Source organism: Rana temporaria, chromosome 7 (genome assembly GCF_905171775.1).
Source record: "Rana temporaria chromosome 7, aRanTem1.1, whole genome shotgun sequence".
Taxonomy (NCBI): Eukaryota; Metazoa; Chordata; class Amphibia; order Anura; family Ranidae; genus Rana; species Rana temporaria.
The window spans coordinates 160,629,273-160,648,873 of NC_053495.1; the positions used below are offsets into that span (position 1 = coordinate 160,629,273).

The following is a 19,601-nucleotide window of genomic DNA, read 5'->3' on the forward strand; positions in this document are numbered from 1 at the left end:
GTGAATACAAAGCTGAAGAAAGGGGAATCGGCAAGTGTGCGCAACAAGGAGTTTCTGGCAGTGAAGTGGAGGGACAGAAGAGACGTATATATGTTGTCCTCCATCCACAACAATTCTTTTGTTGAAACCCGCAGAAGGCGTGGCACCACCATCCAAAAGCCCACCTGCATCCGGGACTACAATTCGTTCATGGGGGGAGTCGACTTAAACGATCAAATGTTGGAACCATACCTTGCCACAAGACGCACGTACCATTGGTACAAAAAGGTAGCAATTTATTTTTTTTCATTTGGCTATCTACAACTCCCATATTATTTACCGCAAGTCCACCCAAAACCCCCTACCCTTCCTTGGCTACCTGGAGGAAATTACCACTACCCTGATATTCCAGACTAACCTACCCCAAAACATCCGATCAGATGTTCTAAGTCGGCTCCTTGAACGGCACTTCCCGGATAAGGTCCCTCCCACAGCATCAGGCCGACAAGCTCAAAAAAAATGTAAAGTGTGTGCCAGTGAAGGAGTCAGACGAGACAAAATTAATAATTTGCAAAATTTTATCACAGAAACTAAGAAAAAAACATTTTTTTTCAAAATTTTCTGTCTTTTTTCATTAATAGCGCAAAAAATAAAAAACCCAGAGGTGATCAAATACCACCAAAAGAAAGCTCTATTTGTGGGAAAAAAAGGACAAAAAAATAATTTGGGTACAGTGTTGCATGACTGAGTAATTGTCATTCAAAGTGTGAGAGCCCTGAAAGCTGAAAATTGGTCTGGTCAGGAGGGTGTTTAAGTGCCCAGTATGGAAGTGGTTAAAATGGGGCCATGTTTTTTGGTGTGGCTACAAATAGGGGCATGTTTTCTGGGTGTGGTTTAAAGTAAGATTGGTCATTAAAAGGTTCCTGGATTTCATTTTGAAAATCTGGTTACCATACAAAGTACCAATATCAGATTATAAGCTTCCACAAAATACAGTTAGACCAAAAACAAATCCCAATTTGCCGAAATTGGTATCTGTGCTTTGAACATATAAACAAAACCTGATGCAACAATACTAACTACTGCTTTGTCTCTCATCAAGATCAGTATGCCTAATTCCTTGTAGACAAATATACCGTTTTTATATATACCGAAAATATAATGTTCTCTTTTTCTTTCCAGTACAAGGAACCTGTGCAACTACTGCTAGAGACCTAACAGGATCTATTACAATGTAAGTTTTTTATTATAATGACTACTTGGCTAAAAGGAATATAACAAAAAAAATGAATATATTTTGGAGGTGCTATTTAAACAAAATATGCTAACAAATTGTTTATATTACCTAGGGTTCAATGTCCATCGGATTGCTTGGTGACTGGACAGAACATTTGGGGAACTTATATTTATACAGATGTAAGTTAAAGTGGAGCACCCCAAACTGAAAATTCCATTCAATTAATTTTTAGTATTCAGAGCAAACTCACCCATCCAGATATGTTTCCATGCTTTATTTGGTAAAACATCACTCTGAAAAGCACCTCCCTAGTGGCCATCTTGAATAAGGGCAGATTTATGTAACATTTACTTGCTGAAATCCATCTGCCCTTAGTTCAGGCAGGAGGGTTTGCTTAACTGAGCTCCTCCATTGGAAAGAAAAAAAATGCCCATGAAGTGAATGTCCCGTTCAGCCGCCGTCTCCCGCCAGGTGTGTTGTGTTTCACTGTAAGGAAGTTGGCCTTAAGGTGGAATCAGTTCCAAAGAGAGGCTTGGGGCGCAGAAGAGGACAGCGTGCAGTGATGATAGCTCATCAAGATATTCCCCTCTAACTATAGATGTGCCTATTTTTATCCTTCTATAAGTTGCCATTTGTCTTGAGCTATTAAATTATCATATACTCCTACTCTGAGGCCCCGTACACACGACTGGATCGATCCGCTGAAACTGGTCCGACGGACCAGTTTCAGCGGATAGATCCGGTCGTGTGTAGGCCGACCGGACAATTGTCCAGCGGATCAGACAGTTTCCAGCGGATCAAAATTTCTTAGCATGCTAAGAAATCTATCCGCTGGAAACCTGTCCGTCAGACGTGTTCGGTCGTCTGTACAGACTCAACGGACACGTCCGACCGACCGCCATCCCTCACATGTGTCGTACTGATTTGACGCATGCGTGGAAGCTTTGAACTTCAAGGCCGCCCACGTCGCCGCGGCGACGGCGCGGCCACGCCCCGCGTATTGTTTACGCGCGGATTTCTGTCTGATGGTGTGTACAACCATCAGACAGAAATCTCCGGGCGGACATGTCCGCTGAAAACGGTCCGACGGCGGCCTTAGAGTTGCCTCTTCTTCCTGTTTTTTCAGTTGTTCATCGGAAAACCTTCCTCAAGGTGGCTCCTTTATTGTATGGGCGTTTAGTTACTAATCCCATGCTAGTTTTATGGAGATTGCTCAACCTTCTCATATGCTATTTTACTTATAGGCATAATGTTCTATAAGATTGGTTGTGCACCTCATACTTGTGTTTGTTAAAAAATAAAAATAATTAATGAGCATTAAGACTCTTTAGTTCTGCTTTAAACTCATCAATACTATTCTCATATTAAAATAAAAATGAAGCATAATTCAAAAGTATATCATTATTCTACAGAGAAAGAGAGAGATACATATATAATTGTTTACCTTGCTTACTTTATAGGATTCTTCCATTTGCAAAGCAGCTATCCATGCTGGAATTTTGGAAAATAATGGAGGACTAGTGGCAGTAAAGAAGATACCTGGTCAAAGCAGTTACAGTGGATCCAGCAGGAATGGAATCACATCAAATAACTATGGATATTTTTCTGGGTCATTTATATTTTAAAATCTAGAAGAACCTGAAACCACTGAATCCACAGATGAACAAGCACAATTGAAAGAGTTAATTTTAGGGTGATAAGAAGGGTAAAAAAGACATGGCTGAATAGTTATGGGTTTAACCAGGGGGATTAAAGTACCCTAATGATGACACAGCAAAACATTATTTTAGGAAGCAGTAAGGATGCCAAGCCAATGATGATAGTGCCCCATATGCTCCTTAAAATAATTAACAGAAAAAGGAAGCCATAAAATGTCCTTTCATCAAGGCTACATTGCAAAGAATAATAATCTAATAAAGCCCTCCCCCCAAAAAAAAGATTTAATATATGTGTGTGTGTATACAAATAGTATTTTTTAAACTGACCTCTAAGTCTGGATACATCCATTTTAACTGTGGGCAGCTGAAGCTGTTGCCTGTTTACTTCCTGGATTTGCACAGACACACCTCCAGCTCTACAGCTTTCATTGGCCCTCTTATAATCCCCCCCCCCCCCACCCTTCCTTGCAAACTCTCATGAGAGTGAAAGAGAGCTGTGCATGATGTCATAAGCCTAGGCTTTTTACCAGACAAAAAACAGGAAGTGGTCTGTATAAGGTATTTACTGGCAGAAAATGTTTTACTATCCAAAGTTAAAACAACAAGGGTAGAAGATTTAATAGATGGAAAATTTAAAAAATTACTGAAGGTCTGCTGTAAGTTGCAAACTGCTCATAAATGTCAACAAGGACATGTGACGGACTTAGGACACCCGGTTGAGTATCTCCGCCAAGAAGCTGCTTCTCAAGTTCTGGAACACAAGACCCACAAATCTAACTATATTTTCCCCAATAACTAGGCAATACCAGTTTTGGAGTAAACCAGAATAATAACAGTTTATTTAAACAAGAATACAGGCTTTTATACTGTTCAAAAGGAGGTCCCCCTCCTAATCATATAACCCCAACAATACAAACTGTAACCAGAAACATAAATTAACATGAGCTAATTAACTAGTCATTTAACCAGCCTAGGTGACTCAGAGGTCTGACCTTTCAGATCAGACTTGTCAGCTTCTAGCTCAAAAGACACAATACACATTATCATAAGTATAAACACAGAACATCTTCACACAATAGCAGGAGCCCCCAGTAGCAGATGGACTAACTCCTATCTGAAGACCATGAAATCAATATCTAAGCAATGCTTTGATTAATCAAGGATTGCAGACGGCATGGCAACAATCTACAAAACTCTAAGGCCCCGTACACACCATAGAATCCATCCGCAGATAAATCCCAGCAAATGGGTTTCAGCGGATAGATCCTATGGTGTGTACACGCCAGCGGATCTGTTTCCGTGGATATATCTCCCCTGGGATGGATTCCAGCAGATCGAATATTTGCTGACATGCAGAACATATCCATCTGCTGGAATCCATCCCAACGGATGGATCCGCTGGTCTGTACAGACTCACCGGATCCATCCGTCCGAAGGGATCCCCCGCATGCGTCGTAATGATTCGACGCATGCGTGGAATTCCTTATATGACAGCGTCGCGCACGTCGCCACGTCATAATAGCGGCGACGGCGCGACACGTCATCGCCAGAGGATTTCAGCGCGGATTTCAATGCGATGGTGTGTACACTCCATCGCATTAAAATCTGCTGAAATCCTCGAGAGGATTTATCCGCGGAAACGGTCCGCTGGACCGTATTCGCGGATAAATTCTATCGTGTGTATGGGGCCTTACAATGTTCCGTCACTCTGATACAGTAGAATTAATGTATCATAGATTTCTTGAGGGATATTGTTGATAAATATTACTGTTCCATTTTAAGTAATTCAAACCACATTCACAGTGTCCATTAAATAGCTGCCCATCATTTTCTCAGTCACCCTGTGCCCCTAATAGACACAGTGGGCCATATTCTCTCTAAATATCCGCCTGCTGCGCTTAGGGCACTTACACTCCGCTGTCCCAACTTACTGGAGCAGGTGTTGTATTCCCCAAACACTTGCTCCATAAGTTGGGACAGCGGAGTGTAAGTGTCCCGGCGTAGCCTGGCGGATCTCCAAGGGGGCGTCTTCTATTCAAATGAAGCGCGCCCCCGATGCGAAAGAACTGGGCATGCGCCGGGCTGCAAAAAGCCCAGTGCGCATGCTCCAGTTCTCGGCGGAAAACGTCAATGACGCCGACGTGTGCGTCATTGACGTAAAGTCGTATTCAAGAACGACTTACGTAAACGACGTACCCGACGAAAAAACACGACGGGGACCCGACGCCATCCGTAACATGGCCTACGCGAGACTTGCGGAAACTTACCCCTCATATAGCAGGAGTAAGTTTCCGCTTACGCAAACGACGTTAGCGACGGTTACGCGACGCAAACTCGTTCGGGAATCGGCGTAGAAGGATCATTTGCATACGCAAATGACTCCTTCACGTAAATGCCATCTAGCGGCGGCCGGCGTCATTGCATTTAAGATCCGCCAGTGTAAGTGACTTACAGATGGCGGATCTTAAGTGTATCTATGCAAAAATGATTCTGAGAATCAGGAGCATAGATACACTGGCCAAAAAAGGGAGTTACGATGGAGTATCCTGACTTACTCCATCGTAACTTCACTGAGAATATGGCCCAGTGTAACTTAAACATATAGGGCCAGATTCACATAGCTTAGCGGATCTTTAGATCCGCGTAACCTATGTGATTTAAGATCCGCCGCCGCAAGTTTTTGAGGCAAGTGGGTAATTCACAAAACACTTACCTCAAAACTTGCGGCGGCGGATCGTAAATCCCCCGGCGGAATTCAAATTCCGCGGCTAGGGGGAGTGTAGTATTTAAATCAGGCGCGTCCCCGCGCCGATTTAAATGCGCATGCGCCGTCCGCGAATTTTCCCGGCGTTCATTGCTCCCAATGACGTCGCTAGGACGTCATTGGTTTCGGCGTGAGCGTAACTTGCGCCCAGCGCTTTTGTGAATCGACGTACGCAAACAACGTAAAAAAAAAAATTCAACGCGGGAACGACGGTCATACTTAACATTGGCTGCGCCTCATAGAAGCAGGGGTAACTATACGCCAGGAAAACCCTTACGTAAACGGCGTAAAGTGACTGCGTCGGCCCGCGTACGTTCGTGAATTGGCGTATCTCGCTGATTTACATATTCTCTGCGTAAATCAGCGAGAACGCCCCCAGCGGCTATTTTAAAATTGCAGTCAAGATCCGACGGTGTAACACAGTTACACCTGTCGGATCTTAGGCATATCTATGCGTAACTGATTCTATAAATCAGTCGCATAGATACGACCGACGCAACTCTGAGATACGACGGTGTATCAGGAGATACACCGTCGTATCTCTATGTGAATCTGGCCCATAAGGTGCATGGGGAGCTGAAACAAGTGTTTCCCAACCTCTCCAAGAGATTCTGGGTTCCATGGGCCCCCGCCCAAAGTGACTCCCCTCACAGGACATAAATAATCAAAAACATGTAATTGTTCATTAAAGTCGCAGGCAAAAATGAATAGTGAAATGGAATATACTGTATCATATGTAATCATAATGAGAATTATAATAAATGGTTAAATTTATCGCCCAGTGTGACTTTAGTGTGTTTTCTCTACGGAAATAATGAGTAGTAACAGGGAAATACTTTATGCATTCTGTAAGATCAAAAATGTCTGGAAAGATTTAAAAATATGTATTCAAAAGGGGTTAAAATAATAACTAATCAAAATGAGGTCTGAAGCCCAACAGGCAGGCTGACAATATTGCTGCTAATTTAGGGGCAGCGAAAAGGGCAATGAAAACTGTAATTACTGGCAGAATCTCTGATGAAGAAATATTTTCTCAACCACTTAAAGCGGGGGTCACGCGGTCCGGACGTCTTTTTTTTTTTTAGATAATTAAACTCTTGTAATGTATTAAACATAGTACTCACATATTTAATTTCGCTACTGCCCCGCAATCTCCCTCGCCATAAAATGTTACTTTATAAAATTTTCTTCTGGCGGTTTCCATTTTGCTTGTGGGCAGCGTGAAGCCAACAAGCAAATGCTTCCGGAAATGGAATCACATCACAACGGCTGGCTTAATGAAGAGGTCACGCCCCGTTGTGACGACATGCACAACATCATGGGCACAACATGAGTAAAATCCCGCGATATTCAGTGAATCTGCCGTATGATTCGTCTCCTGGGAAGCATGATGCTGTGCTCCCAGGAGACATGGCCTGGTATTCTCAGCTGAATAAAGTAAAGGTACTGGAACCATTTAAAAAAAATTTTATAGCGGACTTAACATGTAGTTATTGTGGTGGTCTTAATAAGATGCATTTTCTATTGAGGGTGAACCTCCGCTTTAACGGTCATGTAATGCATATACAGTATGTACCAGCAGGAAAGGTGGGCTCTAACACCAAGCCAGTTAAAATGAGAAGACAGGACATAGTTACAGAGGTGTCAGCAGCAGAGAACATGTTATTATTAAAAAGAAAGCATATGCACTTACACATGGATTGCAGAAAAAAGCAGGAGACTATTACATCTAGGTAGAAATGAAGCAGCACAATGATACGTATAAGAGATCCAGGAAGACACAGAGCGGTGCAGCCTCAGCAAGAATCCAGCTGTTAAGAGCAGCTTGCGGTCACAGTCAAAACATTGCACTGGCAAGGTGCTGGTAACCTTCCCACTCACAAAGCACAGTGTGCAATGGGCAGAGAGCACATGTGTAGACTGGAATCAAACACACAATTCGGTCCCAGGCTTTCTGTCCCTTTTGTTGAGCCTGATTGATGGTGATAGTGGAGGATATTTAAATGTGGAATGGCAGGGACTGGAATCAGGGGGGGATCACAAAAAAACTTCAAAAATAAAGAGGAGAATATTTGTAATTTGTATTTGTAATACAAATATAATAAAATATTTGGGGAAGCTAGTATTTTCCTTGGATCTCTACATATTAACACATTGTTAATTGTTAGGAAGTAAAGCCTCCTCAAGAAAAAAAAAGACCCTGCAAGACAAAGGCATAATGAGCTAGTATGCATAGCATACTAGCTCATTATGTAGTACTTACCTTAGATCAAAGCCCCCGCACCCGTCCACTTCTCCCCCTCCGGCCGCCGACATGTTGTCCCTGTATCGCGGCTCCGGTGTGTTGTCATATTCTGCTCCCTATCGCAGAATGCTGCGGAAGTCACGTGGCGGCCAACTGCGCATGCGCAATGCGCTCCAATGGCAAATGCGATGCGTTCCACAGGATTTACGACACTACCCTTCAGTGAACCCATCGCAATTTGTCACGGAAGTGACGTATTACCATACACGGAGCGGGGGGAGAGAGAGAGACACACATTCAGAGCGAGAGAGAAATAGAGATATAGAGATACTGAGATACATTCAGAGCGAGAGAGAGAGATCGTGTACATATATTTTATATAAGGGAAGTAATGCACATAGGGGAGGTAATCCCCTCCCTGAGCCCCGGTTCTCTCTCAGTATCTCTATATCTGTATCCCTCTCTCGCTCTGAATGTATCTCAGTATCTCTATATCTCTATTTCTCTCTCGCTCTGAATGTGTCTCTCTCTCTCTCTCCCCCCGCTCCGTGTATGGTAATACGTCACTTCTGTGACAAATTGTGATGGGTTCACTGAAGGGTAGTGTCGTAAATCCTGTGGAACGCATCGCACTTGCGGTTGGAACGCATTGCGCATGCGCAGTTGTCCGCCACGTGACTTCCGCAGCATTCTACGATAGGCAGCAGAATGTGACAATACACCGGCGCTGGGATTGGCCAGAGCCGCGATGACATCATGCATGTGGGAGAGGCACAGTACAACTGAAGCAGCGGCACATAGTGCCATTGCTTCAGTTGGCTAAAGTGCGCATGTGCCGACACATGCACATGCAAATATAGGGATATCTCCTAAACCGTGCAGGTTTAGGAGATATCCTTGTTAGCTACAGGTAAGCCTTAATATAGGCTTACCTGTAGCATAACGTTGTAAACTAGGGTTTACAGCCACTTTAATGATCCAACCACAAACTGAATATGCAAACATATATGAGAAAAATGTATAACAAATATGAAAAGATAATATACAGAACTATGAGTGTTTAAAACAAAAGATCACAAAGAACAATATGGCATAAAATGCAGCAGCTCAAAATGCACAATGTACTCTATTTGCCAGCAGGGGGTGTGTTGGAGTTAAAAACTACAACTGAATACAATGTTCCAAAGAGCACCACTGAAAGAATAAAAAGTGTTACATAATGGTAAATGGCAATGAAAAGAAACAAATACTGAAAAAAAAAAAGATACTTCAAACAGTCTCCCAGGTAGTGTCCATGCCCTACCACATTGAAGATTATTTGGGCCTTCTGCAAAACCTAAAACATTATAGATGGGATCCCTCCTATAGTTGCCTTTCTCTTGCTGTGTGTTCTTTATATACATCTATCCCTCATGAAGTTGGCCTCCTGGACAGAGAACTTCTTCAAGTTGATTACATTTCCCACTGACTTACTGAGTTATTTCTCTTCTTTAGAGAAAGTCATGAACCCTTAACCATGAACTCTTTACTTTATTATTATTTTTTATAACCTGAGTCCTTTTCACTTATTAGCAAGGTTTTGACAATAGGCTCACTTTTAGCGCCACAGTTTATTTGTATGTTTTCTAACACCAAGCCGCCGTACATATGTGTCCATAACAGCCTCAGGTTGTGTACTAGGAGCGCGATCAATGTGTACGAGGTTAAGAGGTTAAGAAAATTGCATACATTGAGGCATAATGCTAAAGATACTGAACAATAGATTAAAGATTTACATACACTTTAAAATGGCCTATATTACAGATCTGCAGTGTTGCTGAAAATCTTTCCCCTCTATTTCCGAGGACTAAGTTCTATGGATTTAACTTTGAAGGTTCTACTGTTACCTGTTATCCCAAAAGACATGTGTTCAAGACTGCTTGACCCCTCGTTTTGATTGAACTAGCTACATACCCTGCCCAGCCCAACAATCTTCCCTTCTATTTGAATCTGGGTATACAAGTTCAGTTTTGTTTTTCATTCAACAAGTTGGTTAGGAACAATCAACACAAACGTGTGAGATGTAGGGATCTCCCCTGATTCACTATTGGCTGGCAGTACTGATTAAATACTGTTTTTTCAGCATGACTGTTCGCCAGGAACCAATAAATAGGTCCTGCTGAACCAGACAATTTTTCGGCCCATGTGTAGCCTGTATAAGCTGGACTCATTCCGTTAGGCTTTGCCTAAGCAACAACTAGCATCCCTAGTGCGAGGTCCCCCAGTGTTTTCCAAGAAGATTCCCCCTCCTATGCTTCCTCATGTTTCTGGCTTCCTAGTGTACCCCCCAGTATTCCCTTATGTCCCTGGCTTCCTGAGAAGATTCCTAATGTACTCACAGTGCTCCCTAGTGTCCCTGGGTTTTTCAAATGCCAAAGTGTACCCCCTGGTGCTTCCTTGTGTTCCTGGTAGAATTCTCAGTGTATTCTCAGTACTTCCTTGTGTCATTGGCTTCATGAGAAGATTCCTAGTGTACCCTTAGTGCTTCCTCATATCCCTTGATTCCTCAGAAGATACCAAGTGTACCCAGTAATTCCTTGTGCCAATGGCGTTTTGAGAATATGTCTAGTGTACCCACAGTGGTTCCAGGGGTCCATGACTTTCCAAGAAGATTTTAAGAGACTGCTATAGTCAGGGCTCAAGTCCTGCGGGAACACGTGGGAACGGAGTTCCTGCACTTTTTTCACAGCAGGAACTCAGTTCCCTTTGCAGGACTAGAGCATCCGAGCCGCCTGAGCCAATCCTTCACTAAGCAGCGATGCCCAGCTCGAGTCACTGTCAGGGGCAGGCAAACCTTAGTAATCCTTTATGTTACTGGCCACTTCCTGTATATGTATTCATCGGGTAGCTTCTTTCTAAATCCCGCGATAACTCGCGGCAGACCTCCGCAATGTCTCCTGGGAAAAATTACAAAAGCTCCCAGGAGACATTGCGGCATCGAGGAAGTGACGGAATACCCGCACACTATCCGATGTATCCATATACAGGAAGCGGGCAATAACATAAAGGATTACTAAGGTACAGTGGATCGGAAAAAAAAAAAACATGCGGTTTAGTAATTATACATATGAGCGTATCTTTTTTTTGGTGGGGGAGTGGATCTTGGGTGGGAGTTCCCACACTTTTTTCCCCAGGACTTGACCCCTGACTATAATCCTAGTGTTCTATGTTCTGAGGAAGTCATTTTGACCCCAATATTCCTAGTAATGCCGCAGTGAGGCCCCCCCCCCCCTTGTACCTATGTCTTTCAGTCAGTCCCGAATGAATCTCAGTATGGTCCCCCTTGCAACATGTATGCTTGTACCTGCTGTGTCCTTTGAACATTCCAGTCTCCTTGTGCCTATGATGTCCTTGTGTACCCTTTCCAGTGTAGCGTTACACCCAGAGAAACCACTAATTTGTTTTGTGAAATCTCTGCACACCTGAACATGACACACCTCGCTCACTCAGCACTTGCTGACACACCTTGAGGCATCTCAAAGAATTTATTAGGCAAAGCATAGCCTTAAAAGAAATGATTAGCAAGTGTACTTATAAAAACAATCAATAAGACAATAACATTACTCTGAGAGATTTAGTTAAAGTAGTAAAGCTTTAAATGTTTCTTCATTAATATAATAGACATTTTATACTTAACTGCTCCATGCAATGGTTTTGCACAGAGCAGCCCCGTTCCTACTTTTTCTGGGGTCCCTCGCCGGTGCTCCAGGCTCCTCCATCCCACGGAGTGCCCCCATAGGTTCTCTATGGGGAATTTGTGCATGCTTGTTTCCAAGCAGGGCTATTTGCATCTATTCAGACACAAAGCCTGCCTCGGCCCTGCCCCCTACTCTCGCTTCACAGGTTTTGACTGACAGCAGTGGGAGACAATGGCTTCCGCTGCTCTCAGCCAAGCCTGTGAGAGCAAGGAGAGGGGAGAAAAGTTGCTGCAGACATGCACAGCACTGGATCAAGATCAGGCTCAGGGGAGTATTTAGGGGGGCCTGGGGTGAGGCTACTATTTAAAGTTTTATCTTAATGCTGGGAACACATTACGTTAAAAAAACCTTTTACCCTTATAAACACTTTAAACATCTGTGTTTTTCTGAATACCAGTAATTAACCGAACTAAACTTCATTTACCGAGCAACAGTATAGAAAGACAATCCTAACTTGCTGCAAAAATTCCATTTTTTTTTTTTACTAGCCAGTGATTTGTAAAAAAAAAAAAAGTTTGCTTGAAGAGTTGGGGCCCTTGAAGAAAACACAGCAGTTTACAGCAGATAACAGATTAACTTGGTATGCTGTTAGTCTCTAACCAGACCCAGTGTCTGATACAGTAAAAGTCAAGTTTAGATACTAAAGTCTCAGTTTTTTTTGTTTTATACCTACCTGCTCTGTGTAGTGGTATTGCACAGAGCAGCCCAGATCCTCCTATTCTTGGGTCCCTCGCCAGTGCTCCTGGCCCCTCCCTCCTGTTGAGTGCTCCCACAGCAAGCAGCTTGCTATGGGGGCACCCAAGCTGAGCCACTGCTCTGTGTGTCCATTTAACTGCAGAGCCGTGGTTCAGCCCCACCACTTCTCTCTCCTCATTGGCTCACTGACTATGATTGACAGCAGCGGGAGCTAATGGCGCCACGCTGCCATCACAGCCAATAAGGAGGGAGAGTCCCAGGCAGCCGAGACACTCTTGCAACATGGCTGGATTGAGACGGGCTTGGGAAAGTATTAGGGGGGGCTGAGAGGGGCCACTGCACACAGAAGGTTTTTTATCTTCATGCATTCTATAAAAAAAAGTGATTGTAAAGGCTCGCTTTTTTTTTTTAATAACAAATATGTTATACTTATCTCCTCTGTGTAGTTAGTTTTGCACAGAGCAGCCTGGATCCTCTTCTCCTTTTGTCCCTCTTTGCTGCTCCTAGTCCCTCCCTCCTTTGAGTGCCCCTCAGCCAGCAGCTTGTTACAGGTTGTCACTCAAGCAGAGTCGGAGCTCATTGTATCCATTCAGACACAGAGAATCGACCTGGCCCTGCCCCCTCTCTCCCCTGATTGGCTGACTGACTTTGATTGACAGCCGCGGAAGCCAACAGCGCCGCAGCTCTGTCTCAGCCAATCAGGAGGAATGTGCAGGATGACTGATGGGATTGTGAACATTGCTAGAGAGAGAAGGAGCTCAGGTAGATAATTGGGGGGTGCTGGGGGGGGCTGCTACATACTGAAGTTTTTTTTTTATCTTAATGCATAGAATGCATTAAGATAAAAAACTTTTTGCCTTTACAATTCATTTAAGTCAGACAAGAGTGGAAGTTGCTGTGATATCTCTCTTTCAATCCTGCTGAGACAGTCCCCTGTTTCCTTCCCCAATCATTGGTTGCCACGCATTTGGAAATGTGCAGATGTTAAATGCATAGCAATGCAAGCACAATGGGTGTTTGCAGCACATCTTCTATGCAAAGATGCACAGATGTAAATGCAGCCTTATTGTTAATGACACCCCAATCACAACAAAATGTGCTATAAATGCTCCAAAAGTCCACTGCAAAAATGTGCAATGCTCCGCAAGTTCTTGAGCTACTTTGGGGCATTCAACTCGTGTATGGCAACCTATTCAAGGAAATGGGCTGCCCTATGCGTGTCCCACGTTTACATGTGAAAAACACGCAAAAATGCACCTGGCACCATTGACAACAATGTGATTTACCTTGTCAAGCGATTCTGTGTGACTCAAGCCACATCATAAGTCGCACTAGTGAGCCTTAAGTTTAGATCAGCAACTAAATTCAAAGGTTTATCTTTGTTCCCCACTGAATGCTTTACTGATATTCAGAAACAGGCTGAAGACATGTACCTTTATTTCCATGTGTCTGTTGTCAGTACTATATCATTGATTACCTAGTAAAATCATGCAAAAGAGAATGACGATGGCTCTTAGGAAAACAGAGGACAAATGTATTAGAGAAACTCCAGATATTCATCCAAAGAAGGCACTACAACCTCTAGACAGGTACATTTTGTATTCTATATATCTATTACTATTGATCTAGGATATACTAGATTTATGTTGTGTGTTGTTTCACTCATACAGAAATGAATGAGTTGAATCTACTTTGTTTTATTTATCTGCAGATCAAAGTGATAAGCTCCTATCTGCAGATAATGTCAGTTAAAGCAAGCCAAGTAAAATGCGTCTATTTAACCCATTATGAACACTTATGCCGCGTACAAACGACATTTTAAAAAATGTAATTTAAAACGATCGTGTGTGGGCTTCACATCATTTTTTCGGGTTCTGAAAAACGACAAAAAAAAAATTCGAACATGCTGCATTTTTTAACGACGTTTTAAACGATGTAGTTTTTCGAGTTGTAAAAAATGATCGTGTGTGGGCTTAAACGACGTGAAAAACCCGCGCATGCTCAGAAGCAAGTTATGAGATGGGAGCGTTCGTTCTGGTAAAACTATAGTTCGTAATGGAGTAAGCACATTCATCACGCTGTAACAGACAGAAAAGCGCGAATCGTCTTTTACTAAAACGAAATCAGCTAAAGCAGCCCCAAGGGTGGCGTCATGCGCATGGAACTTCCCCTTTATAGTGCCGTCGTACGTGTTGTACGTCACCACGTTTTGTCAGAGCTTTTTTTTTTAACGATTGTGTGTGGGGGCAACGTCATTTTAATGATGAAGTTGGAAAAAACGTCATTTTTTCTAGAGATTAAAAAACATTTTTTTACAATACTGAAAATCGTTTGTGTGTACGCGGCATTAGGCTCGGTTCACACCTATGCAGTTTGCTTTTAATCAGTTTGATCTGTTTCTGCTGTGCGTTTTTGCCACACTTTTACTGTGATTTAGCTGCAGTTAGCCAATTTTTTTTTTTGGCCAATTTGTTGTTGGGCAGATTAAAAAATGCAAAGAGCAAAATTTTGGTAAAATCAAGACAGAAACACACTACATGCTTTTCTGCAGCAAAAAAAAAAGCTAAAAGAGCACCATTTTGCACTTAAAAAAGTCCCGGACCCTTTCCAAAAATGCAGCAGCTGAAAAAAGCATAGATGTAAATGTGTCCCATAGGAAACCATGTTAAATGAACTGTAGTATATTTCTGCAAAAAGCACCAAAAAACACATAGGTGTGAGCAAAAAAACACCCATTATTTCTGTTGTAAATAAATTTGCAATACTTTATACCAGAGTCATAATTTTACTTTCAAACAGGGAAAATTACTAATTAATTAATTAACCACTTGCTTACTAGGCACATATACCGCCTTCCTGCCCAGGCAAAATTTCAGCTTTCGGCACTGTCACACTTTGAATGACAATTGCGCAGTCGTGCGACGTGGCTCCCAAACAAAATTTACGTAATTTTTTTTCCACAAATAGAGCTTTCTTTTGGTGGTATTTGATCACCTGTGCCGTTTTTTATTTTTTTGCGCTATAAACAAAAATAGAGCGACAATTTTGAAAATACAATATTTTTTACTTTTTGCTATTATAAATATCCCATTTAAAATAAAATATATATTTTTTTTCAGTTTAGTCCGATACGTATTCTTCTACATATTTTTGTAAAAAAAATAAGCTTATAGTGATTGGTTTGCGCAAACGTTATAACGCCTACAAAATAGGGGATAGAATTATTACTTTTATTTATTTATTTATTTTTACTAGTAATGGCGGCAATCTGCGATTTTTGTCACAACTGCGATATTACGGCGGACACAACGGACACTTTTGACACATTTTTGGGACCTTTCACATTTATACAGCGAAGAATGCTATAAAAATGCACTGATTACTGTATAAATGTGACTGGCAGGGAAGGGATTAACACTAGGGGGCGATCAAGGGGTTAAATATGTTCCCTGCTAGGTGATTATTATTGTGGGGGGAGGGGACTGACTGGGGGAGGTGACCGATGGTTGTCCCTATGTACAAGGGACACACCATCGGTCTCCTCTCCCTAACAGGACGTGGATCTTTGTGTTTACACACAGAGATCCACTTCCCTGGCTCTGTTACTGCCGATCGCGGTTGCCTGGCGGACATCGCGGCCGCCAGGCACGTGCACCGGCACCTGTGTGACGCGGTGGCGGCCAGAGGCATTATATTGACAGCCTCCCGGCAGATTAGAGCCACCTTGTGGACGTAAATAGTCGGCGGCCGGATGGCAGGTGGTTAATATAAATTATACTTTAATTGTACAGCAACACTATTTTGTGCAATTCATTTCACGAAGTAATAGTCACACAGTAGTTTCACATTTTTTTCAATATGGAGTTATTTCGTTTTTTCTATACTAGACAGATGAATATTGAAGACGTTTTTTTCACATTATATAGAGGGTATTTAAATAAATAAATCAGCTTAAGCATACTATGGAGAAGCAAGTGTGATCCTGGTAGGACATCACTACACTAGAACAGTATTTGAAAGATAAAATTACACCTAAAAGTCTTAGATGGGATATAGGACCAAATTATGGCCTTGAGAACCCCAAACTAATGACAGATTGGTATCAATTCTTTAATTCATGTGAACAAAAATTAATAGGATCAATTGTTGACAGAAGGAAAATTAAATAAAAATATTGGAATCCAAAATTGACACATTAAAGAGAGTCGTGACACCTTATTTAGACACAGAGGAGTATAAGGCACCTTTCATATTTGTCGGCGGACCTGAAAGGCCGCTCCATACTTCTCTATGGAGCGTTGGATGTCAGCAGAGACGTGCCCGCTGACATCTGACCCGATCCGATCCGTCCATGGTGGATCGGATCGGGTAAGATCTGATAAAAACAGACATGCTGTCCGTTTTCATCAGGTCTGGCCATAGGAGAAAGTGGCGCTGCACAAGCCCCTCCCCACTCAGTGAGCAGAAAGGGACTTGTCATCCGCCAGCTCAGCGGAGATTTGCAGAGAGATCTCCCGCTGAGCTGGAGGACTCCGCTGAGACAGAGTCCGCCTAGAGTAAGGTGACCAGATTTTTTTAATGAAATCCGGGGACATGTTTTTTTTTTCCTAGTAATGGCATCAATCAGCGACTCTCTGCCCATCGCCGCAGCTGCCCGCCTCTCAGCCTGTCAAATCTTACTCTCCGGCCCCGGCTACTACTGGGTGGGGTGCAGAGGAAGATCACTCCGCCAGGGAAGGCAAGGAGATAAGCAGGCAGGCAGCAGGCCAGGACTTGAGCCAAGGCAAAAAAACATGCGAGCGGACCTGAATGGGCATGCACCCGAAACTGAAGAAATATTCCCTCCGCTCTGACCAGCACATAGGGGAGCGGGAGGAGCGGTCGGGCGGCAATTAGCTCCACAGTGGAGTGGAGAGTGGAGCTGGCGGAATGGGATGGCATGCAGGCAGGATATTTGCTGCCCCCCTGAAAGTGCTGCCTGGTACAATGGTACCATTGGGTGCCATGGTAGGGCCGGCCCTGGATCCTACTATTAATAGAGATTTAACTAAATATTCAGAACAGGTATCACTACATCACTACAACACGAAAGAGTGGGGGGGGCAATATCGAAACCCAGGTTCGAATCACCCCTCTCAGCAGAGAAATACTAAAGGGAATTATAATGTGAGTATGTCTAATAGGTACTCTCCTCTGAGAGAAAGATCCCCACTAGGGTATCAAAATGGAGCTTGATACCCTCAGAACTATTACAATGTTATGGATCAACACCACAAGGAGATAGAACCCTAGATGCACAAAATGGGTATAGGGAGCATCTACCCTATAGAGGACAAAGAGGGAGAGGAAATAACAGAGGGAGGGGCTATTTTAGACCCTACTATAGACACTATTACTAACAACAGGGGGAATGGAGGGGATTGAAGGAACCCTACCGCCCTCCCCAAAAGCCATTTCATCCTCCCAAAAGCCCTATCACCCACCACAATCCACCCACATTACACAAGAAGAGAGGGAAGAAAGAGAGGCTGTAGAGGTGGGTGAAAGAAAGAGAAAAAGAGCAGTCTAGAGTAAGGATTGTTCAATCTTGCAGAGGTACAATTTTCAAAAGAGGAATTAGTTGTTTTAAAGGAGAAACTTCAATATGCACCAACTAAATTTTTGGACAAATTTGAATTGTTTATTTACATGGAGACATTTTCAAGGAAGCTGAATATATTTTTTAATGAGAATACGTATAAAGAAAAAATAACAACATTTTTAACCGAAAATCTACTCCTAATAAATATGTTGAAGTTTTTAAAAAGAAATGGTACAAAACGAAATAAAATTCTTGAAATTGAGAAGTATTAGGAGAAACAGAAATGAGATGCATGCTATTAAGGAATTGGAAAAGAAAAAAGGTACTGTTATTAGACCAGCGGACAGGGGGATCCCACAATAAAATTGAATAGGGAAAAGAAATAGGGATACTAAATAAAAAATAAGTAAAATATCTATGCCCGAAAGCACCTAGACTACTGGTAATTTATCAGTTGCCCAAAATGCACAGGAACAGTAAAAAAAAAAATAGGGAGACCTATTCTCAGTGGGATTGATTACCTTTTCTCCCGGTTGGGCGAGTATCTAGATACCTACCTTCAGCCACTAGCTTCAAGAGGCAAGACTTCTGTTACAGACAGCCGCATCATTATTTCCTTGTTACAAGAACAGAAAGTAGATGATTCTACGCTGTTGGTCACAATAGACGTGCAATCATTGTACACAAACATTAAACAGTCAGATGCACTGGAACAGGAACATTCTTTTTATTTTAGAGGCATTGGACATGGCTATGTCCAAAAATTATTTTTGGCACCAGGAGGAGTATTTTAATCAAATAAAAGGTGTAGCCGTGGGGCAAGGTATGCACCCAGCATAGCGATTTAAAAAAAATAATAATTGGGAGAAAGAAGACATCTTCCCAAATGTTTGGCCAGAATTACAAGTTACTAAAGATTTAAAGATGACATTTTGGTTATATGGAAAGAGTCTGAGAACAGATTGAAAGAATTTTTGTCATTCATGAATAGTAATATTTATGACATTAAATTAACAGCCAATTGGAACAAAGATACCATTCCGTTTTTGGACCTGGGGCTACAGTATATAAAAAGGGGAATCAAGTATTGATACGCACTTTCTTTAAGGAAATGGCTTTAATAGAAATGGCTACGTGTCCACTAGGAGTTGCCATCACCCTAAGTGGATTGGGGTTATTCCTAGGGGACAGATTATTAGAGCAAAAATAAATTGTAATGAAAATACAGATTACTACACCCTGCTTGCTGTGGGGGCACTCAACAGGAGGGAGGGGCCAGGTTCACAGAAAAGGGTCCCGAGAAGGTGAGAATCCTGGCTGCTCTGTGCAAATCCACTGCAACAGAGCATGTAAGTATACCAGGTTTGTTATTTTTATAGGAAAAAAATAGACTTTACAATCACTTTAAAGTGGGGGTTCACCCTAATCAGCCTAAAAAATATATATACAGTTACATCCAGCATACTGCTGACATCAACAGTATGCTGGATTTTTTTTTTTTTTTTTTCAGCTGTGCTTACGATTTTTTGGGGTTCTATTCACCCGGCTTCAGGGTTCTCGCTCCCCCGGGGAGTAGGCGTTCCTAAGACGACGCATCGATGAGTGACGTGTGGGTCAAGCGCGTCATCGCCTTCCGAAAATATCCGAGGGGGACTCTGCACTTTACGGCGCCTGCGCAGTCAGCTCTACACGGCAGGCGCAGGC

At 42.6% G+C, this 19,601-nt stretch overlaps 2 protein-coding genes across 2 annotated transcripts in view; both read left to right on the forward strand.

Annotated features, from left to right (window-relative positions):
• Positions 1 to 3,145, forward strand: part of LOC120945822 — a 70,629-nt gene extending 67,484 nt beyond the window's left edge. The window contains exons 30-32 of the mRNA XM_040360311.1: positions 1,162 to 1,213; positions 1,329 to 1,395; positions 2,677 to 3,145. Coding sequence (XP_040216245.1) covers positions 1,162 to 1,213; positions 1,329 to 1,395; positions 2,677 to 2,841 — 284 coding nt within the window. The 3' untranslated portion in view covers positions 2,842 to 3,145. The remainder of the gene's footprint in view (positions 1 to 1,161; positions 1,214 to 1,328; positions 1,396 to 2,676) is intronic.
• Positions 3,146 to 13,572: 10,427 nt separating this feature from the next.
• The window catches only part of LOC120945824 (mucin-5AC-like), a 43,733-nt gene continuing 37,704 nt past the window's right edge, over positions 13,573 to 19,601 (forward strand). The window contains exon 1 of the mRNA XM_040360313.1: positions 13,573 to 13,905. Coding sequence (XP_040216247.1) covers positions 13,805 to 13,905 — 101 coding nt within the window. The 5' untranslated portion in view covers positions 13,573 to 13,804. The remainder of the gene's footprint in view (positions 13,906 to 19,601) is intronic.